Here is a 23296-nt window from a genome sequence, read left to right as displayed (position 1 = left end):
AATAAAGAAACTCACGTGCCGTATTTCTTTTAATGCTTTGGCAACCTTATCTATTTCAGAAAATCAAATATTATTCTGTCTTAAGAATTGCCCCTTCCTTCTGTCCGTCCCCAGCCACGCAATAATCACGCTATTATTGGATATTTAAATATGGTTTATGGTTTTTGTCTCTGTGGTTGGAACGGTGTGTCTGTCTCCATTGCCTAGTTACTAGAGGTGCTCAAATATAGCAGGCATACAAACAGGTGAAAAGAAAAAACAAAAGACGAACTCATGAGATCTGGGACTGCAGATATCCACAGCTCAGGTTAGATTTCCGTGGATCAATCCACTGGCATATAGATTGGGTGGGGGGGAAAAATCTCCTCAGTAAGTAATCTGTAAATTTTGATTTGGTGACATTCGCATCCCTTCACCTTTTAGATCTGAATCTGCTTGCTGCTTACTTTTCCTTCTTTCCACTCAACGTGGTTTATTTTAAAATCTGAAGTTTTTAATGATGACTGCATGGAAATACATTGGTCAACGGCTTCGTCTCTTTTCAGCAGCTTTGTGACAGGTGAGGAGTGAAAATTAGGGTTAGGCTCCAAAGCTGACAGGTGAATTGTTTGATCCCAACCAATGGGACAGGATCCTTAAAAGGAGGCAGCAGTTAAAAGTTTTAGTGTCCTAAAATTCATCCGATGAGAAATTGGCCATTAACTCTTTCTGGTCAAAATTTGCCTTCCAACTCTGGGCATGATGACGGTCTATATACAGGTAGTCCTTGACTTACAACCATTCATTTAGTGACCGTTCGAAGTTATAGTGACACTGAAAGAAGTGAGTTATGACCATTTCTCACACTTGTGACTGTTTCAGCATTCCCACGGTCACGTGATCAAAATTTGGATGATTGGCAACTGACTCATATTTATGACGGTTGCAGTGTCCTGGGGTCATGTGATCACCTTTTGCAACTTTCTGACAAGCAAAGTCAATGGGGGGAAGCGAGATTCATTTAATGACCAAAGGAAAGAGTTGTAAAATTGGGCATAACTTATTTAATATGTCTGCTTCGCTTAGCAATGGAAGTTCCAATCTCAACTGTAGTCAGCCTTCAGAAGTTGTGGGAGCTTCATCACTGGAAGCTTTCAAGAAGAGACTGGACTGCCGTCTGTCAGAAATGGTGTAGGGTCTCCTACTTGGGCTGGGGGTTGGGCTAGATGACCTATATGGTCCCTTCCAACTCTGTTATTCTGTTCAGCTGATAAAGGAATAAATGTCTTGTTACCTATACTCAAAGATTCAGTACCTTGGTTTGGTTTCCAGAAATGCACATTCGGAATTATAGAAGTGAAAGGGACCTCAAAGGTCATTTAGTCCAACCCTCTGCTCAGTGCAAGAACTGTTGAAGTAGCTGGGCAGACTCTTTGTCATAAATATAATGTGTGAATGTGACATCACCTTGGGCCTCCTGTTTTCCCAGAAACAATTTCTCTCATTTTACTTAGATAGTAAATATACAGATCAGTGGTGGGTTCCTCCCGGTTCGGCCCGGTTCTCCCGAGCCGGTAGCGGTGACGATATGATGTCACCGAACTGGTTCTCCCCCCGCTCCCCTGCGCCCCCCCTGTGTTCTTACCTTTTATTTGACCCCACCCCCAATCTATTGCTGCCTCCTGAGTCCCAGCTGATGGCTAGAGGGAAAAAAAACTGTTTAAACTCTTGCTGCAAGGCTTCAAAGGGCCGCCCTACAGCTGATCAGTGTTAAAAGAAAACAAATGAGTAGACCAGTACCTGCAAAAATACATGAGTAGATCAGTGCCTGCAAAAATAAATGGGTAGATCGGTACAGTTCTGCAAGCAGCTAAAAGCCTGGTAGACTAGTACCTCTGCTAAATCCTAAATAATTATCACATGACCATCAAGCCACACCCACAAAATAAGCCACACCCACAGAACCAATAGTAAAAATATTTAGAACCCACCCCTGATAGAGATAGTTCTTGACTTAACGACTGAATAGAGACCGGAATTTCCACTATAAGTCATGATACTTTAAGTCGAGGCACCCATAGGACTGGCCTAATTTTGCGATCATAAGTGGTCGTTAAGTGAATTAATATGTTTTCATGGACATTTTACGCTGGAAATCAGCCTATAAACCCCACACATTGCATCACGTGGCATTGAATGCTGCAACCAGTTGTAAAGGTGGACCAGTTGCCAAGTGCCCAAAATGGCTCATGGTGTTGGAACTCTGGAACCAGAACATCAGGATCTTTTTTGGGGGGGGCGGAGGCATCATAACTTTGAATAGTTTCTAAGCAGACGGTTGTTAAGTGAGAACTATCTGTACAATTAATCAGTGGAATGAATTGCCTCCAGAAATTGTGGATGTGCCAACACTGGAAGTTTTAAAGAAGAGACTAGACAACCATTTGTCTGAAATAGTATAGAGTTTCCTGCCTGAGCAGGGGGTAGGACTAGAAGACCTCTAAGGTCCCTTCCAACTATGTTGTCCCAAAGGTGCTTTTTCAAAGAGGCAACTGGACTGTCTGGTTTTTCTTTGAAGACGTTTTCGATTCTCATCCAAGAAGCTTCTTCAGCTCATAAGCTTCTTGGATGAGAAGCGAAACGTTTTCAAAGAAAAAAACCAGAAAGTCCAGTTGCCTCTTGAAAAAGCACCTTTGGGACAACCGTGACTTGGATGACTGAGAATCTCCTTTGACTTCCAACCCTGTTGTTCTCTCTACCCAGGGGTGAAATGCTCCCGGTTCGGACCCGATCACCCAATCCGGTAGCGATGGAGGCAGGTGGTTCGGAGAACCGGTATCAAAAATCCCTGCCCCCCATCCCATTGCCCAGCTGAGCTGCGCAATCATCAGAGCCTTTTTTTATTATTTTTAAAAGCATTTTTTCTACAACCTCTTTGGCCGAAGAGGTTATAGAAAAAATGTTTTTAAAGGGAAAAAAAGCCTCTGCTGATCAGGCAAGTCATCTGGGATCGTCAGAGGCTTTAAAAGCATTTTTTTTTACAACCTCTTCAGCAGAAGAGATTGTAGAAAAAATAGTTTTAAAAGTTAAAAAAAAAAAGTTGGCCACACCCACTCAGTCATATTTCCCCCACTACCACCAAGCCATGCCCACAGAACCGATAGTAACAAATTTTACATTTCACCACTGTCTATATCCACTGCAGGCCAAAAAGCTTCCTCCTCGGGAAAGATGAAGGCAGCTGCTGTGGGACTTTCAGGCCAAGATTGCCAGGATCAGCTGAAGCTGCCACGCATCATTTGGACCAACCTCGTCTTCCAGGTTCCCCAGCGTAAAATCCCATCCGAAGGTATGTGGGTGGGTGGGTGGGTGCAGTTTCCACCTTGACTGAGCTGTCCAAATGTAGGCTCTGCCTTGCGGTTTCAAAAAGCTAGACGTGAATCTCCAGCGTTGAAAGTTACAGGTAATCTTCCCACTTACAGCCATTCGTTTAGTGACCGTTCAAAGTTACAACGCCACCGAAAATAATAACTTGTCATGACTGTTTTTCATACTTAACGACCATGGCAGCATCCTCATAGTCACATGATTCAAAATTCATCCGCTTAGCAACTGGCTCATATTTATGACGGTTGCAGTGTCCCGGGGAGTGTGTGTCATGTGATCGATCCCCTTTTGTGACCGTCTGACAAGCAAAGTCAATGGGGAAAGCTAGATTCACTTAACAACTGCGGCAAGAAAGGTTGTAAAATGGGGGCAAAACTCAATTAACCAAAGTCTCGTGTAGCCACATAAATTTTGGGCTCAATTGTGGTCGTTAGTCGAGAACTACCTGTTACTAGAGAATTAGGTATTGATTGATATTTTGACACTTTGGTTCATTCTGAGGAGTATGTACAGATGAAAAAAGACACAGGATGTGTATCACCCTTCCCTAATTTCACTTCTGTCCAGATGTGTTGAAGTTTAATTTGTATATTCCTTAGCAAAGAACCAGTGTGATATAGATGGTGACATCTGGACCAAGGCTGGAAAAATCGAAGTTCCAAGTTCCCAGCCATGGAGGCTCCTGAGGGATTAGGGCAGTGGTGAGATTCAGCCGGTTCGGGAAAATCAGCTGTTAAATTGCTAGCTGGCCCTGCCCCTGCCCTGCCCCACGCCTTCCAGGAGTTCCCACATGCTCCATTTTGGCTCTCAGGTAAGTGCAGGGAGGCCTACTAGGCCCAAAACAGGGCATGGGGGGTGCAGCACGGCCCTCCCACGACCTATTTTTGCTCCCAAGAGGCTGCCAGGAGGACTACTAGGCCCAAAATGGGGCACGCGGGTGGGGGGGTGGCCCGTTTTTGCTCCCAGGAGGCTGCAGGGAGGCAGAGTGCTGCCTGTCACACCCCCTGGCCACGCCCACCATGGCCACACCCACCCAGCCAGTCATTAGGGCAGAGAACCGGTTGTTAAATTATTTGAATCCCACCACTGGATTAGGGCCAGACCCTCCCTAAGTATGGTAATACTGGGACGTTGAAAAACCTGTTTTATCAACCTTTCCTGGAATAGGGTGGTAGATAATGGACCATAATTGGCCTTCATCCAGCAGCAGATTGATTGAGCCTGATAATACAGGTAGTCCTCAACTTACAACCGTTCATTTCGTGACTGTTCAAAGTTACGGCACTGAAAAACCCAACATGACCATTTTTCACAATTCTGACCGTTGCAGCATCTCCATGGTCAGATGATCAAAATTCAGACGCTTGGCAACTGACTCATATTTATGACGGTTGCAATGTCCCCGGGTCATGGGATCCCCTTTTGCGACCTTCTGACATGCAAAGTCAAGGGGGGGGGAAGCCAGATTCATTTAACAACTGTGTTACCAACTTAACAATTGCAACAATTCACTTAACTTTGGCACAAAAAGTCGTAATATGGGCCAAAACAAATGTCTCATTTAGTAGCTGAAATTTTGGACTCAATTGTGGTCGTAAGTCGAGGAGTATAGTAGCAATTCTTTAGCGATCCACCATGGATGAGGAGAGTTGAAGACCTAAACATCTGGAGGGTTCCAGATTACAAAAGAACGATGCAAATAGATAAATAATCCCCCCTCTCTCTTTTCCCCCCTCCCTCCCTCTCTCTCTCTCTCTCTCTCTCATTCTTTCCCCCTTCCTCCCCCTCCCTTCCTCCCTCCCTCTTACTCCCCTCCCTCCCCCCTCTTTTCCCCCTCCCTCATTCTTTCCCCCTTCCTCCCTCTCTCCTTTCCTCCCCCTCCCTTCCTCTTTCCCCCTCCCTTCCTCCCCTTCTCTCTCTTTTCCCCCTCCCTTCCTCTCTCTCTCATTCTTTCTCCCCTTCCTCCCTCTTTTCCTCCCCTCCCTTACTTCCCCCTCCCTCTCTTACCCCCTCCCTCCCTCTCTCTTTTTCCCCCTCCTCCCTCTCATTCTTTCCCCCTCCTCCCTCTTTTCCTCCTCCTCCCTCCCTCCCTCCCTCCCTCCATCTCTCTCTTTTCCCCTCTCTCCCTCCCCCTCTTTTCCCCTACTCCCTCTCTTTCCCCCTCCCTCCCTCTCTCATTCTTTCTCCCTCCTTCCTCTCTCTTTTCCTCCCCCTCCCTCCCTCCCTCTCTTTCCCCCCTCTTTCCCTCCCCTTCTCTCTCTTTTCCCCTCCCTTCCTCTCTCTTTCCCCCTCCCTCCCTCCCCCTCTCTTTTCTCCTTCCCTCCCTCTCCTTCCCTCCCCCTCCCTCCCTCTCTTTCCCCCCTCTCCCTCCCCTTCTCCCTCTTTTCCCCCTCCCTTCCTCTCTCTTTCCCCCTCCCTTCCTCCCTCCCTCCCCCCTCTCCCTGTTTCTCCCTCCCATTCTTTCCTCCCGCCCTCTCTTTTCCTCCCCCTCCCTCTCTTTCCTCCCTCCCTCCCTCCCTCTCGTTCTCTCTCTCTTTTCATTTCAGTAACAACTAGAAAAATCAGGAGGCAAGACAGAAATTTGACAGCGGCATCCAAACAAGGTTTCAGGAGTGACGATGGAATCATAAACAAAAAGAAGAGAGAAGGAATATTGCTGCCCCTCTGGTCAGGTTGCAGCCGAGAAGATGCGTCACTAGATGGTCAAGTGTCTACACTACCTGGATCTCAAGATAGGAGTCCACCACTTTTGCCAGCCCCCAAGACCTTGATCACCTCCGATAAGCAGCCCCGCCGAAAGATCTTAGTTGACCTTCGACCCCTCCTGGAGAACGTCATGGATCCCCTGGACTCTTGGGAAAAGAAACCATTGAAGAAGCAGCCGCTGCAGGAGAGGTGTCCTTCTTCCGCCTCTGGTGCCTCCAGAGATGAAGGTAACTTGGAAGGAGGAGGTGAAGATCAGGCTACCAAAACGCCTGCTGATTTCCCCAAGGATTGTGAGATTCCCAGAGTTCATCTCTTTTTGCCTCCTGTTGGAGCCTCCAAGCTTTACAGGAAGAAAATCAAGATCTCCAGAAGAACCATTTGGGCACCTCCGAGAGAGTCAACACAGCTTCGGAAAATCACCTTGCCTCCCATCCATGCTTTCCAACCACAGCTCCAAATGCCACTTGCCTTCTCCAAGACTAACCTCCAGAACCATGTTCCACTCCAGGAAAAGAGACACGGAGAACCAGGAGGACCAGAAGGAGCGTCTTGGGGGCCGGTGGGCACATTTGCACTTTTGGGGGGCAGGCCGGTTGTGTTCCCACAAACTGGGTGTCTGGGCTGGAGGGGGGGATTCCTTGTCTGTCTTGGTGGGACGTGGGCAATTTTATTTATTTATTTATTTATTAATTCAACTTATATACCACCGTTCTCCCCAGGGGGACTCATGCAATCGATTCAGTAGAAAGCCAACAGGAGTGGTAGGAAATCCATTGCAGATAGTCCTCGACTTATGACCACAATTGGGCCCCAAATTTCCATCACTAAGCGAGAAGTTGTCGAGTGACTTTTATGCCATTTTACGACCTTTCTTGCCACAGTTGTTAAGTGAATCATTGCAGTTGTTAAGCTAGGAACACGGTTGTTAAGTGAATCTGGCTTCCCCATCGGCTTTGCTGGTGAGAAGGTCGTAAAAGGGATCTCGTGACCCTCCTCGGGGACACTGCAACCATCATAAATGTGAGTCACTTGCCAAATGTCTGAATTTTGATCACGTGACCACGTGGGGATGCTGCAGTGGTTGTAAGTGTGAAAAATGGTCGTAAGCCAGCAGTCACAAAGTGAGCACAACTCACTTTATGACCGCATCACTTAGCGACAAAAGTTCCAATGATGATTGTTGTCATAAGTTGAAGATAAATTGAGGGGCTCCTGCAAAGTTGAGGGGGCCACCTATTCTTTAAAGCAATTGAAGGCAAGACGAGAAGCAATGGATGGAAACCAGGGGTGAAATTCAATTTTTTTCCCTACCGGTTCTGTGGGCGTGGCTTGGTGGACATGGCAGGGGAAGGATACTGCAAAATCGCCATTCCCACCCCACTCTGGGGCCAGCCAGAGGTGGTATTTGCCGGTTCTCCGAATTACTCAAAATTTCCGCTACCAGTTCTCCAGAACCTGTTAGAACCTGATGGATTTCACCCAGGGGTGAAATGTAAAATTTGTTACTACCAGTTCTGTGGGTGTGGCTTGGGGGGGTAATGTGACTGGGTGGGTGTGGCCAATTTTTATTTTTTTTTAACTTTTCAAATCATTTTTTCTAATGCTTTGAAAAGCCTCTGCCGATCAGGCAACTCAGCTGGGATCGTCAGAGAGGCTTTTTAAAAAATATCTCTCTGACGATCCCAGCTGAGTTGCCTGATCGGCAGAGAGGTATTTTTTAAAAAATACCACCTCTTCGGCCAAGAGGTTGCAGAAAAAAATGCTTTGAAAAGCCTCTGATGATCCCAGCTGAGCTGCGAGATCATCAGAGGTTTTTTTTTTTACTTTTAAAAGCATTTTTTCGTCGGAAGAGGTTGTAGAAAAAATGCTTTTAAAAGTAAAAAAAAAAAAAAAAGCCTCTGATGATTGTGCGGTTCAGCTGGGCATGGAGGGGGTGGGGGGCGCAGGGATTTTTGCTACTGGTTCTCCGAACCACCTGCCATCATCGCTACCAGATCAGGCGATCCGGGAGCATTTCACCCCTGATGGAAACTAACCAAGGAGAGAAGCAACCTAGAACTAAGGAGAAACTTCCTAATGGTGAGAGCAATCAACCAATGGAACAATTTGCCTTCAGAAGTTGTGGGTGCTTCATCATTGGAGGCTTTCAGATAGCAACTGGACAGTCACTTGTCTGAAATGGTGTAGGATCTTCTACTTGAGCAGGGAGTTGGACTAGAAGACCTCTGAGGTCCCTTCCAACTCTATTCCAACTTCTATTTTTCTCTGTCCAGGAGGTAGGACATCTGTGCTATGCTCTGCTAACTGTATTAAATAGCCGGTGAAAAAGGATTAAAAACACAGAAGTCCGCTTGATTCGCTAGACAAATCCTGCAGCCAACTTTCTGCTTTCCGTTTCCCCAGCCCACTGCTTCCTCACCGGATTTCCAACTTCCCACCCAACTGCTTTTGCAAAAGCTGCAGGAAACTACAACTAGTAACAACCATCTGCTGATTGCAAAAGTCCTGCGTTCTTTGCGGGAAGAGCTGCTGGGGAGCAATGCATGTGAATCAGATCAAAGGTAAGAATCAGCCTCCTCCTCTTCCTCCTCCTTCTTTCTGGCACTTTTCTGCAGGCTGAACAGTAATTGCATCTGTTTTTCTGAAGCAGTTATTCCAGCAGCCACCTCCAGTCCCATCTTCCATTGATTATCCTGGACCTGTTGTTCCATCATCCACTGGCTGGCTGGCCCTGGCACACAATGCCCACAGGGTATGATCCAGGGGTGAAATCTACTTACCTTCCCAACCGGTTTGGAAGTGCATGGGCCGCACACAGGGCCGGATTTTCCTATAGGCTAACTAGGCTTCAGCCTAGGGCCTCAAGATCAAGAGGGGCCTACATTGAAATTGTTAGCAAAATTAAAATTACACTTTCACTATAGGTGAAAGGGCCTCTTTTCATCTAAATCCGGCCCTGGCCGCACACGCGTGGACCCTCTGTGCATGCACAAACTCTTCTGCGCCTGTGCAGAGGGTAAAAAACAGGTTACTTCCTGGTTAAAAAAGAGAATTCATTTAACATTGGACTGATGTCCTAATTAAATCATGAGCCTTGAGCCAAGCTTCAAAAGAAATCCAGTTATTTATTAGGAGCTTCATGTCAGCATGTTCCAAGTGAAGCCAGCTCTGACTCCACTTAATGTCCTGGCTCTGACCTTGTTTCCCCTCTCTACCCAAGGTATGACATCAGTCACATTCTCCAAGGAAGCAATTTCGGGGTTAGAGAGATCACTCCCCTCTGGCCACTGTGAGTAACCACAGAGATGGCCTTAACAGAGAGATGGCTGGAATGTGCTTTTGTTTTGACTGAAGTGCTCCCTTGGTGCAGCTGCAAAGTTTGTTTTCCCATCCCCCTTGCCTATGGCAACTCGAGAGCAGGCCAGGGATGCTTTGCGAGTTGACATTCACCACATTCGCTTAACAACCATGAGATTCACTTAATGACTGCTGCAAAAAAAATGGTAGGACAATTGGGCGAGTGGGAGGGTGATCTGCTTAACAACTGGCAGGACTGGCTCAATTCCAGTTGTAAGTCGAGGACTATGCGTACGAATTTCCTCCTACAAATTCTCTCTTCCTCCCCCCATGTTTTTTAGGGAGAAGCAGAAGGACGTCCTGGAGCTTCCTCGGATTCAGTCCTGGAAACATGGCAAAACAGACATGGGAGAGAAGGCATTTGATGTCACTGATATGGAGATGGCCAAGAACAGGTTAATTAGATTGATCAGGAATCACAACAGCTTTCCTCAAGGCACAGGTGTGTTACAGGTGGACCCAGGACCTTGAGCCGCTACCTTAGAAGAATCCTGCTGGATTAAGACAAAAAAAACCCACTCCTTTCGGGGCCTGGATTCCCATAGAAACACATTCAAAGGTTGGAAAACAATAACCTGTACCCAATTCCTGCTATGATCATCATTTAACGACCCCATAATCCCTTGCGGGGTGGAGTCTGGGCAACTGAATAGAGCTACCAGTGTTTAGTGGCCGGATGCCTTTCCTGTCGCCAATGCGGAGCTTTGATCAGCAGATATATTCTCATTGTGCCCAGAGAGAGAAATATTTTAGATAGCAGTTCCTGCTTTGATGAAATATTAAAGTAATTTGGCTTTGGATGGGCTAATCTCTGCAAAGACTGTAAATATGAAAAACGGTTGTAAGCAGTTGTGGGCTGCTGGGGGTTCGCAGGGGTTCAGGAGAACTTCTAGCTAAGATTCTGTGCAGTTCAGAGAACCCCCAAATCCCACTCCTGGCTGGCCCCGCCCACCCCGCCCCTCCCAGGAGTCCCCACATGGCAGGGGTGAAATCCAGCAGTTTCTGACAGGTTCTGGAGAACTGGTAGCAGAAATTTTGAGTAGCTTGGAGAACCAGCAACTACCACCTCTGGCTGGCCCCAGAGTGGGGTGGGAATGGGGATTTTGCAGTATCCTTCCCCTGGAGAGGGGAAGGCATGGAGATTTTGCAGTATCCTTCCCCTGCCACGCCCACCAAGCCACGCCCACAGAACTGGTAGTAAAAAAATTTGGATTTCACCACTGGTGCAGGGTGTACACGGAGGCTAGGGGAGGGTGAAAAATGGGCCTACTGGAAGTTCAGGAAGGGCCTCAGGAGCCTGGGAAAGCCGTTTTTGCCCTCCCGGAGGCTCAAGAAAAGCCTTCGGAGCCTGGGGAGGGCAAAAATGCACACACACCCCCGCTGTGGTGCAGGAGACTGACTAGGCCACACCCACCATGGCCACGCCCACCCAGCAACTGGGCTGAGAACCCTTTGCTAAAATTTTTGAAGCCCACCCCTGGTCGTAAGTCACTTTTTTCAGTGCTGTTGTAATATCAGACGGTCACTAAACGAATGGTTGTAACTCGAGAACTACCTGTACATAAAACCAGCTGGTCTTTTGGTGGCCCTGGGATGAACTCAACAGTGGAGACAGGGTGCAGGGGAAAAAGTCCCAACACAACCAATGAAGAAAGCCATGTTACATCACAGGCAGGGCTGGGATTTCTGTGCTCTCTTTTCCTAAGTTTTGGGAAACTTTGGAGACTGCTAAGAACCAGTATCAAGCCTATAGTAAGGCATGCAATATAATTTGGGGGGGGTTCCTGCTTCCAAACCGCACCAGTCTTAGAAAAAGGTTTTAAAAGTCATTTAAATGTACGATCGTTTCTCCTTTAATACTGTTTTGCATTCAAAAAGATTTTTCAACTTGTTCTCACGCGGATGAAGCTTTCTCCCTAGGCCTGAGGAAATAGAGAAAAGTTAGCTAACTACTCAAATGAAACGTATTGGACTTTTTGGGTTGAAATTACTGGACTTCCCTGAGAAGCCATGAAGGCACAGCACACTGAGGATGTTACTTAGATTGGTAATGAAACATTGGCAAGGAAATAACCAAGCTCGGAGTGCATGAAGAACACGCCTGCCCCCAGTTCAACCTTGAACTACAAATACAGAGTCAGCATTTTGCCCCCAGCAATCTGGGTCCTCATTTTACCAACCTCAGAACGATGGACGGCTGAGTCAACCTTGAGCCTAGTGCAGGGGTTGGCAACCTGCGGCTCTGGAGCCGCATGTGGCTCTTACACCCCTCTGCTGCGGCTCCCTGTCGCTCAAAATATGCATCACAACCACCAACGTGCAGCACCTGCCAGCACGTGATTTATTGAGGTTTTCAACCTTCAGTAGGCTAACGAGGGATAGATCCAAGAAAAGTTTCAGAAGAAAACAGAACGTTTAACCACATATGCTAGTTTTGTGGCCGCTCGAGAAATAGTCAGGCACAGGAAGGGTTTTGTGGCTCCCGGTGTTTTCCTTTTCTGTGGGAAATGGGTGCAAATGGCTCTTTGAGTGTTTAAGGTAGCAGACCCCTGGCCAGATTCGATCTGCCGAACTGCTGGCAACTGGAGATCAGCAGAAGTAGCCTGCAGTACTGCACTCTAACCACTGCGCCACCCTGAGTGCAGTAGAGCGCAGTACTGTAGGCTACTTCTGCTGCCTGCCGGCTGTCTGCAATTTGGCAGTTCAAATCTCAGCAGGCTCAAGGTTGACTCAGCCTTCCATCTTTCCCAGGTGGGTAAAATGAGGACCCAAATTATTGGGGGCAAGAGGCTGACTCTGTAACACCGCTTAGAGAGGGCTATAAAAGCACTGTGAAGCGGTGTATAAGTCTAAGTGCTATTGCTATTGCTTGTAGGGGAAATGGAAGGAGTATTAGGTATGTTCAGCGCCTTGAGTTATTAAAAATAATAAAGGCGGGATATAAATAAATAAATAAATAAGAAGTATCTACTGATCTACCTTAGAAGGTGCCAGGTGTATGTTGCAACCCACAAATTACACGGCTCCTCGCAGGATGCGCAGAGTGTTCAAATTTGGTTGAAATGCAACTTAATCAAGAATTGTAAAAGTTTTTGTAATTTGTAAAAGAATTGTAAAAGGACAAGCTGGTTTGGTGATTTCCCCATTAAACAATCATAATACATTTTTAAAAATATATTAAGAGTAAACTTGTCTCTATGCGTTTGCCCATTTTTCACAGAATTTATTTTGATGTGTTTGTTGGGATAAAGCTGAAGTTTTTCATTGTTTTTGTGAGGCATCTTGACGGTTGCCAATTTCTCATTTGGTTCCTTTTGCTAACTGTTTATGGCAATAAAATAAGAGGCAAAATGGAAAACAAGAAAAGACAACGGCAGCCAGCAATGGATCGATGCTCTAGTGAGCATTAGTTTATTAAGAAATACGTTCTGTTCTGGGAAAGCAAGAGACGTGGGTCCTTCTGCAACCCATGTCTGCTTATGTGCTCCAGGTGTAACCGAAGAAGATATCTTGCTGAACTTTTGCTGGCTGAAGGAAGTACAGCTCGTCAGCTCTGGGGGACACCCAGCGTGTGGTATGGTAGACAGACTCCCCAACCTGGGAGAAGAGAAAGGGGACAGGTCAGGCAATACACAGGAAGGAAAACCGGATTGGTCCAGTGGTTAAGTTGCTAGCTTAGGAACACGAGACGGTGAGTTCTAGTCCTGCCTTAAGGCATGAAAACTGTTTGGGTGATCTTGGGCCAATCACCCCCCAGTAGGTATGTGAGCTCCAGAGTTCCGCTAGATCTGTGGTCCCCAATCTTTTTGGCACTGGGGACTGGTTTCATGGAAGACAATATTTCCACAGACCAGGAGAGGGGAAGGAGGGGAGCATGCAACCTAGATCTCTCACATGCGCAGTTTCCAGTAGGACTCACACTCCTGTGACAATCTAATGCCTGATGATCTGAGGTGGAGCTGAGGCAGTGATGCTAGCATTGGAGAGCAGCTGAAAATACAGATAAAGGTTCTCTCGCTCGCCCCCGCTCAGCTCCAAGTGTATGGCCCGGTTCCTAACAGGCCACAGTCCGGTACTGATCTGTGGCCAAGGGGCCCGTCCGAGCTAGATTAATGTCAGAACAGAATAATAGATTTGGAAGGGACCTTGGAGGTCTTCTAGTCCAATCCCCTGCTCAGGCAGGAAACCCTATACCATTTCAGACAAATGGTTGTCCAATCTCTTCTTAAAAACCTCCAGTGTTGGAGAATTCACAAATTCTGGAGGCAACTTGTTCCACTGGTTAATTGTTCTGTCAGGAAATTTCTCCCTATTTCTAGGTTGCTTCTCTCCTTGATTAGTTTCCATCTGTTGCTTCTTGTTCTATCCTCAGGTGCTTTGGAGAATAACTTGACTCCCTCTTCTTTGTGGCAGCCCCTGAGATACTGGAACACTGCTATCATGTCTCCCCCAGTCCTTCTTTCCATTAAACTAGACATACCCAGTTCCTGCAACCGTTCTTCATATGTTTTAGCCTCCAGTCCCCTAATCATCTTTGTTGCTCTTCTCTGCATTCTTTTTAGAGCCTCAACATCTTTTTTTTACATCATGGTGACCAAAACTGGATGCATTATTCCAAGTGTGGCCTTACCAAATGTCTTCAAAAGTATCTCTGGCCACCTGGTAGAAAGAGGGCACTAGAAGTTTTCCCGACTGCCCCCAAATTTATCTAGGGCCACCCAGAAGAACCCACTCATAAATGGCTCATGTATTATAGTTCTGTAGGGAAAAACTTTGTAAGGGGGGGCAGCCTAGGGTTTGGGGGGGCAAAGGAAAAACTAGGGGTGCAACAGGAGGGAAAAAGAAATTCCTTTTATTACAAAATTTGTCAAAGATTCAAACCTGCCAGCCAGGGACGTCTTTCATGATCTTGGCTTCCTCATCCAAGTTATGACGCAAGAGGCGTAGTATCCTTCAACAAAGAGAGAGAGAGAGGGAGGGAGAGAGGGAAAGAGAGAGAGAGGAAGAGAGGGAGGGAGAGGGAGAAGAAGGGAGGGAGGGAGAGAGAGAGGGGGAGAGAGAGAGGGAGAGGGAGAGAGGGAGGGAGGGGGAGAGAGGAGGGGAGAGAGAGAGGGAGGGAGAGAGAGAGAGGGAGGGAGGGAGAGGGGGAGAGAGAAGTAGATAAAGAGGGAATCAGGATGATCTGGCTCACATACAGGTAGCCTCACCAGTAATTTAGCCTGGCAATTATGGTCATTAAGTTGTGACAGTTATAAAGAGGCTCACCATATGACCCCTGACTCAATTTTACGAACTTTTCTGCAGTGGTCGTTAAGAGAATACAGCAGTCGTTATGTGAACATCTGATCATTACATCCCCCATTGCTCGCTATGGATTGAGTTTTGCTGTAAACTTCAAGCCAAGTCCGATTTTCTTCTGGCAAAAGTGTCGTAAATCACAATAATGTTGTTGACAGCGGAACGCTGCAAATGGCCATAAATGCAGGCCAGATGCTGAGCGTCCAAAATATGATCATGTGACTGCAGGGGAGAGGGTGATGTCGGAACTTTGAAATCAAGTTCTGAGTCCCTTTTTCAGGGTCTGTTACAGCAGCAAACAGTCGTACGTTGAGGGCTACTGTCTATAGAGAGAGTGTGGGGGAGGAATGAAGCATGCTGGGTATTCTGAAAAAATGATTTCCTGCCTTTGGTCCTTTCACAAAATTATATGGGGCTCAATTCAGAGTGTCAGGAGACCCTCTGGCCCCTCTGGCCTATAAATTTTTAACCTGCTGGGGACCACCACACTATATGATCTTGCACAAACACCGTATTTTTCGGAGTATAAGACGCACCTTTTTCCCACCCTAAAAAGGGGGTGAAAATTTGGGTGTGTCTTATACACCGAATGTAGCCCCGCCCACCTACTGGTCCTCCCCCTTTGGCCTCTGCCTCCCAGCAGTTTACCTCCTTGCAGCAAGCAGCAAGAAGAAACAGCTCGTTTCAGCTTCAGCACAGCCTAATTAGCACGAGTTGATTGGATCGGCCTCCCGACTCTCAGCTGTTTTGCGTGGGCCTCTGCTGCTTCCTGCAAGGAGGTAAATTGCTGGGAGCAGATTTTTTTTCTTCTTGTGCTAATCAAGCCATGCTGAAAACGAAAATGAAAGTAAAGCAGGCTATTTGCTGTTTGCTGCAAGGAGGCAAAATTGCTGGGAGGCAGAGGCAGATTTCTTTTTCTTGTTTTCCTCACCAAAAAAGATAGGTGCGTCTTATAGTCCGGAGCGTCTTATACTCTGAAAAATACGGTAACTTTAAAAACCTCCCCAAATCCTGCAACAAAGGTATTCTTTGACTTACAAACATTCGTTGAGTGACTGTCTGAAGTTGCAAAGGCATTGAAGAAGACTGTTTACAATCATTTACCGTATTTTTCAGACTATAAGACACACCGGAGTATAAGACACAGCAAGATTTTGAAGAGGAAAACAAGGGGAAAAAATAGTTTTTGTCCTCCCCAGCCCCCAGGAGCACTCTGTAGGCCTCCCAAACCCTCTGCGTATCCTGTTTTTGCGAAAAACGGGCAGGTTTTATTTTTGTTGTTGTTGCAAAAATGGGATGCGCAGAGGGTTTGGGAGGCCTGCAGAATGCTCCTGGGGGCTGGGGAGGGAAAAAACGCAACATGTGGGGGATTTGGGAGGCCAAAAATGGGCCTGGATAGCTCTGCAGACAAGGCACTGTAATTTAACACCAGCTGTCTGCAATTAAAGTAAGTTCGAATCTCGCCAAGGCTCAAGGTTGACTCAGCCTTCCATTCTTTCTAAGGTAGGTAAATTGAGGACCCAGTTTGTGGGGGCAATAAGCTGACTTTGTATAAAATATACAAAAGTATGAAGGCTATTGCTTAACGCATTGTAAGCCGCCCTGAGTCTCCGGAGAAGGGCGGCATATAAATCAATTTTTTTTTAAAAAAAAGACACGTGGTGCTGGGTTTTGGGAGGCCAAAAATGGCTGTATTTGGTATATAAGATGCACCAACATTTCCACCCTCTTTTAGGTGGGAAAAAAGTGAGTCTTATACTCCGAAAAGTACAGTAACAATAATTGCCGCAGCCCAACTCATTGCAGCTGTTAAGTGAATCTGGCTTCCCCCCATTGACTTCGCTTGTCAGAAGCCAGCTGGGAAGGTTACCAATGATAGTCACATGACCCTGGGACAGGGCAACCGTCATAAATACATGCCAGTTGCCAAGTGCCCACATTTTGATCACGTGCCCTTGGGGATGGTCGTGTGAAAACCGGTCAGGAGTCGCTTTTTTTTCAATGCCGTTGTAACGTGGAACGGACACTAAATGAACGGCTGTAAGTCAAGGACCCAAAAGTATTTGAAGAACCCAAAAGTTTCTTAGTATTTTGGAAGTGGACGACAGTTAAGGGAAGAACAATAGATCTCATGGGGGGGGGGGAGTGAGAAATCTGCTATCTGCTTAGAACAGTGTTTCGCAACCCTCAGTGGCTTTAAGATGGACTTCAACTCCCAGAAATCCCCAGCCAAACATGACTGGCTGGGGTATTCTGGGAGTTGAAGTCTACGCATCTTAAAGTTGCTGAGGCGATAAAAGGAAGAGGGGAGGTAAAAAGTCTCTCAGCGCCCAGGCCTCGAGAGCTGAACTTACTTGCGGTCCTCCTCAGCCATCAAGAGAGGCATGATTGCTATCCTGGTTTCCGCGTCCTCAAAGGCCAGGAGTCTAGAAAAGGCAGGGAAAGAGCAGGGAGGTGACAACAAAACGTGCTAAGAAAGGGACAAAACTGGTTTCCAGATCGCGTAACAACGGTGATTTCCCAACCTCAGCAACTTTAGGATATATGGACTTCAATTCTTAGCAGGGCGGCTGAAGAATTCTTAATTAATGTTAGCTATAGGGGACTCTGGGAATTGAAACTCACATGTATTAAAGTTAACCAGGGTTGGAAAAAACAGGAACACCTCATTCACCCTTCAGGAAAGAGGAAATAAAAGTTATGGACACCATCCAGGTCTTCCGAGACCTTGGGATTTCTTATCTCCACTTCTGGAGAATCTGAGGCCACGACAACAGAGTCCTCCCCGCGATCTCTTCCACAATTGGTGGATGTCGACTTGCAAAATCCCTTCCAGCATAGATTAAGGCACCAGGATGGGAAACAGCCTACGGTGCTAAAAGGACAATTGTTTTCCCCTAGGGAAAGCTTCAGATTCAAATCCTGGCATTTCTAGGTTGAAGTGAGAAAAGAAACCTGTCTGGAAAAAACGGAGGAGCGTAGAAAATATTGACCTATAAAAACATCCCGAGTCTATACTTGCTTTCCTCCAACACAACCGCAACCTTATCCAGAACATCCAGGAAGGAGGAGCATTCCTTATCCCAGTTTAAAGCAGGAACATAAGCAAGTTTATCCTTCCAAGTTCCTTCAGCATAAAGGTAAAGGTGAAGGTTCCCCTTGCATATATGTGCTAGCCGTTCCCGGCTCTAGGGGGCGGTGCTCATCTCCGTTTCAAAGCCGAAGAGCCAGCGCTGTCCGAAGATGTCTCCGTGGTCATGTGGCCGGCATGACTAAACACCAAACACACACGGAACACTGTTCCCTTCCCACCAAAGGTGGTCCCTATTTTTCTACTTGCATTTTTTACATGCTTTCAAACTGCTAGGTTGGCAGAAGCTGGGACAAGGAACGGGAGCTCACCCTGTTACACGGCGCTAGGGATTCGAACCGCTGAACTGCCGACCTTTCGATCGACAAGCTCATCGTCTTAGCCACTGAGCCACCATGTCCTTCCATCCATAGAGGATACAAAACAGTCAGATGGGCCCTGTGGATGCTACTTCCATGTAGCACTAAGCTTCTTCACATAACTGTTTTCATCAGTATCTCAAAATTCTCCATATAAAACTTGATCTGTTGATATAAATGTGTATCACACGAATTTTCTGCAGAACTTTGCACATACAGGCATCTGTCATAGGACAAAACAAAGCTTTCCTTTAATCATAGATTAATGAGTAAATCACAATTAGAGGAGTGCCATGTGTACGGAACGAAACCCAGGCAAATCACTGCATGGGTTAAGGTACAAGTAGTCCTCGACTTACAACCACAACTGAGCCCAAAATTTATGTCGTTATGTCAGACATTTGTTAAGTGAGTTCTGTCCCATTTTACAATTTTTCTTGCCACAGTTGTTAAGTGAATCACTGTGGTAGATAAGTTAGTAACCTGGTTGTTAAGTGAATCTGGCTTCCCCGTTGACTTTGATTGTCAGAAGGCTGCAAAAGGTGATCACGTACCTTGGAACACTGCAACCGTCATAAATATGAACCCGTTGCCAAACATCCAAATTTGAATGACGTGACCATGGGGAGGCTGCAAAGGTTAAAACTGTGAAAAATGGTCATCAGTCACTTTTTTTCAGTGCCGTTGTAACTTTAGTGTTAACGGTCACTAAATGAACAATTGTTAAGTGGAGGACTACCTCTACTGAGCAAAGACAGCCTGAGAAGAGTGTCATGAATATTTTTCGGGCCAATTCAATGAAGGAAACGATTGCAAACTTACCTCCTCTCCCAGTTCCATTTGAAAATAGCGTACGTCCCAAAAACGAACGCCCCAAGGCCGATGGCAAGAAGGCCGTAACCTAGAAACAACAAAATGGGAGCCTCAGGTACTCCACAACTTACGACCACAATTCAGACCAAAGTTTCTGTTGCTAAGCGATGACAGTTGTTAAGTGAGCTTTGCTTTGCCCCGTTTCATGACCTTTCTTGCTCACAGTTGTTAAGTGGATCACTGTGAAGTTAGTAACAGGGTTGTTAAGTGAATCTGGCTTCCTCATTAACCTGGCTTGTCAGAAGGTCGCAAAAGGTGATCATATGAACCTGGGACACTGCAACCATCATAAATATGAGTCAGTTGCCAAATGTCTGAATTTTGATCACATGAGAATTCCCAACTCTCATACAAGCCTACCATCCAGCTGCTCAGATGCCTTGCACAACACACCCAATCATGGTTTGTTGAATAAGCCACGACTGGTTGGGTTGACAGCAGCAAGCCTTAAGCTGCAAGAAAGACCAAGGCTCATCTGACAGGTCTGTAGCGATTCTCAGTCATCTAGGTCATGGTTGTCCCAAAGGACATCCATGACCCAGATGACTGAGAATCTCTACAGACTTTTAGTTTATACAATTTGGGATGAACACCCTTGGAATGGTGGGAGAGGAATAGGAATGGATTTCCAGAGGAAAAAAAAATGCAGACTACAGGAACCAGGCGCAGCACTCAGGTGACCCTGAGGACACAGATAAACCTCCAAGGGCTTCAAGGACCCTCTAAAACAGGGGTCTCCAACCATGGCAACTTTAAGCCTGGTGGACTTCAGCTCCCAGAATTCCTCAGCCAGTTTTGCTGGCTGGGGAATTCTGGGAGTTGAAGTCCGCCAGGCTTAAAGTTGCCAAGGTTGGAGACCCATGCTCTAAAAGGATGCAAGGACCAGCTGTCTGCAAGGAATATAAATCCTTCCATTCCCCACCGTCCTCCAGTCAGAGCTGAAGAAGCTTCTTGGATGAGAAGCGAAATGTCTTCAAAAGAAAAAAAAGAAAAGAAAATCCAGTTGCCTCCTGAAAAAGCACCTTTGGGCTCATCTTACAGGTTTTGAACTACTATAATAAGTCCATATATTTGCCATACGCTAAATAAAATAAATTAAAAAAACAGGTTTAGGATGTCATGTGAAGGGTTGGGAAAGCGCGGACCCCGCATATTATTTATTTATAAATAATATTAATCTTCTCATCATTCCCACCACCCATCTCCTTCCACTTATGACTGTACGACTGTAATTTTGTTGCTTGTATCATTTGTCCCCTATGACTATCATTAAGTGTTGTACCTTATGATTCTTGATGAACGTATTTTTTTCTTTTATGTACACTGAGAGCATATGCACCAAAGACAAATCCCTTGTGTGTCCAATCACACTAGGTCAATAAAAAATTGACTGGTGGCTCAGCAGACTGATAGCATTGTGATTAACACCAGCTGCCTGCAATTACTGCAAGTTCGAATCTCACCAGGCTCAAGGTTGACTCAGCCTTCCATCCTTTCTAAGGTAGGTAAATTGAGGACCCCGTTTGTGGGGGCAATAAGCTGACTTTGTATAAATAAATATACAAAAGTATGAAGGCTATTGCTTAACGCATTGTAAGCCGCCCTGAGTCTTCGGAGAAGGGCGGCATATAAATCAATTTTTTTTTAAAAAAAATTCAATTCAATTCAATTCAATTAATTCAATCTATTCTATTCTATTCTATTCTATTCTATTCTATTCTATTCTATTCGCCTGACTTAGGTGGCTCAGTGGCTAAGACACTGATCTTGTCGATCAGAAAGGTCAGCGGTTCGAATCCCTAGTATACAGGTCTCCTGCATGAACAGGGGGTTGGACTAGATGACCTCTAAGGTCCCTTCCAAACTCTGTTACTGTTAATAGGAACACACAGCCCATGGTGGCTTATTCAAGACAGCCATCCCTAGCTTAAGCCAGCCGCCTCCTGAAGACCCAAGCACCCGAGTTTCAAGACCCCATCTCCCCCATCCTCACCCGGGAGCCCCCGAAGGGGTAATCGCCTCTTATAGTCGATTGGTCCATAACCGCCCGGCGGCGGCATGTCCTGCTTCACCTTCCAGGCTCCCGCCGCCATCTTGGAAGCGGGCGGCTCTCTCTCTCTCTCTCTCTCTCGCCCGACTCAACGCTTTCTTTACCCCGATCTGCACGCTCGCCTCTTGGGGATGACGTCACGCGAACGCCGCAATGAAAGCCGGCCTTGGGCGAAGACTGGCGGTCACGTGACCTGGGTGGGTGGGTGGGGGTGGAAGGAACTCGGACGACGAGGCTCCTTTTGCGCCTCAGGGTTTTTTTCTTTTTTTTCTTTCTCTCGGTCCCGGAGCGCGCTTGGAAACCGTTCCTCTTTCTAGCGCCCAACACCTTGCGGGAAACGTTTATGATATGCGGAATGATAGAATTGGAGGGGTTTTGCAAGGCAGCAGTCCGAGGACAGAAGGCAGCCCAACCTATGTTTTGAAGGGCGACAAATTAAGGATGTACTCTAACACAGGGGTCTCCAACCTTGGCAACTTTCAGCCTGGCGGACTTCAACTCCCAGAATTCCCCAGCCAGCTGAAAGTTGCCAAGGTTGGAGACCCCTGCTCTAACAGATAACAAAGGGACCTTGTAGGTCATCTAGTCCAACCCCCTGCCCAAGCAGGAAACCCTACACCATTTCTGACAGATGGCTATCAGTCTCTTCTTGAAAGTCTCCGGTGATGAAGCTCCCACAACTTCCAAAGGCAACTTCTGTTCCATGGGTTGATTGTTCTCACTGTCAGAAAACTTCTCCTCATTTCTAGGTTGAATCTCTCCTTGAACAGTTTCCATCCATTATTCCTTGTCTGGCCTTCAGGTGCCTTGGAAAATAGCTTGATTCCTTCATCTCTGTGGCAGCTCCTCAAACATTGGAAGGCTGCCATCATGTCTCCCCTGGTCCTTCTCTTCACTAGACTAGCCATGCCCAGTTCCTGTAACCGTTCATATTTTAGCCTCCAGTCCCCTAATATCTAATTAGTAGAGGTAGTAGTCCTCCACTTACAACAATTCCTTTAGTGACCGTTCGAAGTTACAACAGTTGAGAAGTGATTTACGACCATTTTTCACACTTATGACTGTTGCAGCATCCCCATGGTCACGTGGTTTATTCAGATGCTTGATAACTGATTCACATTTATGTCGGTTACAGTGTCCTAGAGTCATGTGATTCCCCTTTTGCGAACACCTGACAAATAGTCAACGGGAAACCAGATTCACTTAACAACCATGTTAATAATTTAACAATTGCAATTTAGGGCCTGGAATAAATCTTTTGAGGAGAAACAGGATATATGGTTTCAAATTGATTTCAAATTCCAGGAAAGCTGTCACAAAAGCATCCACAGGCAGCCTCCTGTTTCTATTGAACAAGTTTTTGTTCTACTTATGTTGTTTATTAGACATAATGGCTGGATCCACGCATTACATTGAAGTCTGAATCATGGTTAACAAACTATGTGCCTTAATCCAGAAAACCAAAGACCTATTTAATCTTTGCATTAATTTGCCTGTATTATGCAGTGAACAACTCACATGCTTGGAAGCTTATTTCAAAAGATTAATAATATAACACAAGATATTTACCTCCTTACCCCCAATACATGATATTCATGCTTTCTTTTGCCTTCAAGAGTTAAAAGGTTCCTTGATTTTATTTTCACAACTTGATTAAATACACCCATAACATCTGGAGGCATGTTGTTCCACTGGTTAATTGTTCTGTCAGGAAATTTCTCCTTAGTTCTAGGTTGCTTCTCTCCTTGATTAGTTTCCACCCATTGCTTCTTGTCCTGCCCTCAGGTGCTTTGGAGAATAGCCTGACTCCCTCTTCTTTGTGGCAGCCCCTGAGATATTGGAACACTGCTATCATGTCACCCCAGTCCTTCTTTTCATCAGATTAAACATACCTAATTCCAGCAACTGTTCTTTAAATGTTTTAGCCTCTAGTCCCCTTATCATCTTTGTTACTCTTCTCTGCACTCTTTCTAGAGTATCAACATTTTTACATTGTGGCATTCATAAAAAAAATTGGGTATTAGCCAACACTTCTAAGAATATATTAGTGTCCAAAATTCAGGATGTGACTTGGAAAGTAATAGGCATGTTTTTTCTTATCCTAATTTCCAACACTTAGGGATATACTATCTCTGTCCATGGAGGTTCAGTTTAGCTGTGATGGCTAACAACTCTCACAGATTTTCCTACTCCTTT

At 46.0% G+C, this 23296-nt stretch overlaps 2 protein-coding genes across 2 annotated transcripts; one reads left to right on the top strand and one right to left on the bottom strand.

Annotated features, from left to right (window-relative positions):
- The first annotated feature begins 3192 nt into the window (after positions 1–3192).
- LOC117680068 (uncharacterized) lies at positions 3193–10227 on the top strand. The gene is made up of 4 exons (XM_060692847.2): positions 3193–3328; positions 5913–6631; positions 8476–8633; positions 9711–10227. Exons 1-4 carry the CDS (start codon positions 3211–3213, stop codon positions 9898–9900), a joined length of 1185 nt encoding a protein of 394 aa, XP_060548830.2. The 5' UTR covers positions 3193–3210; the 3' UTR covers positions 9901–10227.
- Positions 10228–12813: 2586 nt separating this feature from the next.
- On the bottom strand, positions 12814–21250 carry NDUFA13 (NADH:ubiquinone oxidoreductase subunit A13). The gene is made up of 5 exons (XM_034442526.3): positions 21044–21250; positions 19000–19078; positions 17082–17153; positions 14311–14380; positions 12814–13026 (listed from the first exon to the last, which is right to left on the bottom strand). Exons 1-5 carry the CDS (start codon positions 21141–21143, stop codon positions 12907–12909), a joined length of 441 nt encoding a protein of 146 aa, XP_034298417.1. The 5' UTR covers positions 21144–21250; the 3' UTR covers positions 12814–12906.
- Between the last annotated feature and the right edge of the window lie 2046 nt (positions 21251–23296).

This window comes from Pantherophis guttatus, chromosome 1 (genome assembly GCF_059756535.1).
Source record: "Pantherophis guttatus breed Tessera chromosome 1, ASM5975653v1, whole genome shotgun sequence".
Classification (NCBI taxonomy): Eukaryota; Metazoa; Chordata; class Lepidosauria; order Squamata; family Colubridae; genus Pantherophis; species Pantherophis guttatus.
This window is presented reverse-complemented; position numbering and strand designations above follow the sequence as displayed.

Bases quoted from the DNA above. Each gene is read 5' to 3' on its own strand.
- LOC117680068 (XM_060692847.2), top strand. From the start codon at position 3,211: ATGAAGGCAGCTGCTGTGGGACTTTCAGGCCAAGATTGCCAGGATCAG. The intron at 6,632-8,475 runs GTGGGCACATTT...CCGTTTCCCCAG, and splicing joins AAGGAGCGTCTTGGGGGCCG to CCCACTGCTTCCTCACCGGA. The intron at 8,634-9,710 runs GTAAGAATCAGC...CATGTTTTTTAG, and splicing joins GCATGTGAATCAGATCAAAG to GGAGAAGCAGAAGGACGTCC.
- NDUFA13 (XM_034442526.3), bottom strand. From the start codon at position 21,143: ATGGCGGCGGGAGCCTGGAAGGTGAAGCAGGACATGCCGCCGCCGGGC. The intron at 14,381-17,081 runs GTAAGTTCAGCT...TCTTTGTTGAAG, and splicing joins ATGGCTGAGGAGGACCGCAA to GATACTACGCCTCTTGCGTC. The intron at 13,027-14,310 runs GTTTGAATCTTT...CTCTTCTCCCAG, and splicing joins AAGACGTCCCTGGCTGGCAG to GTTGGGGAGTCTGTCTACCA.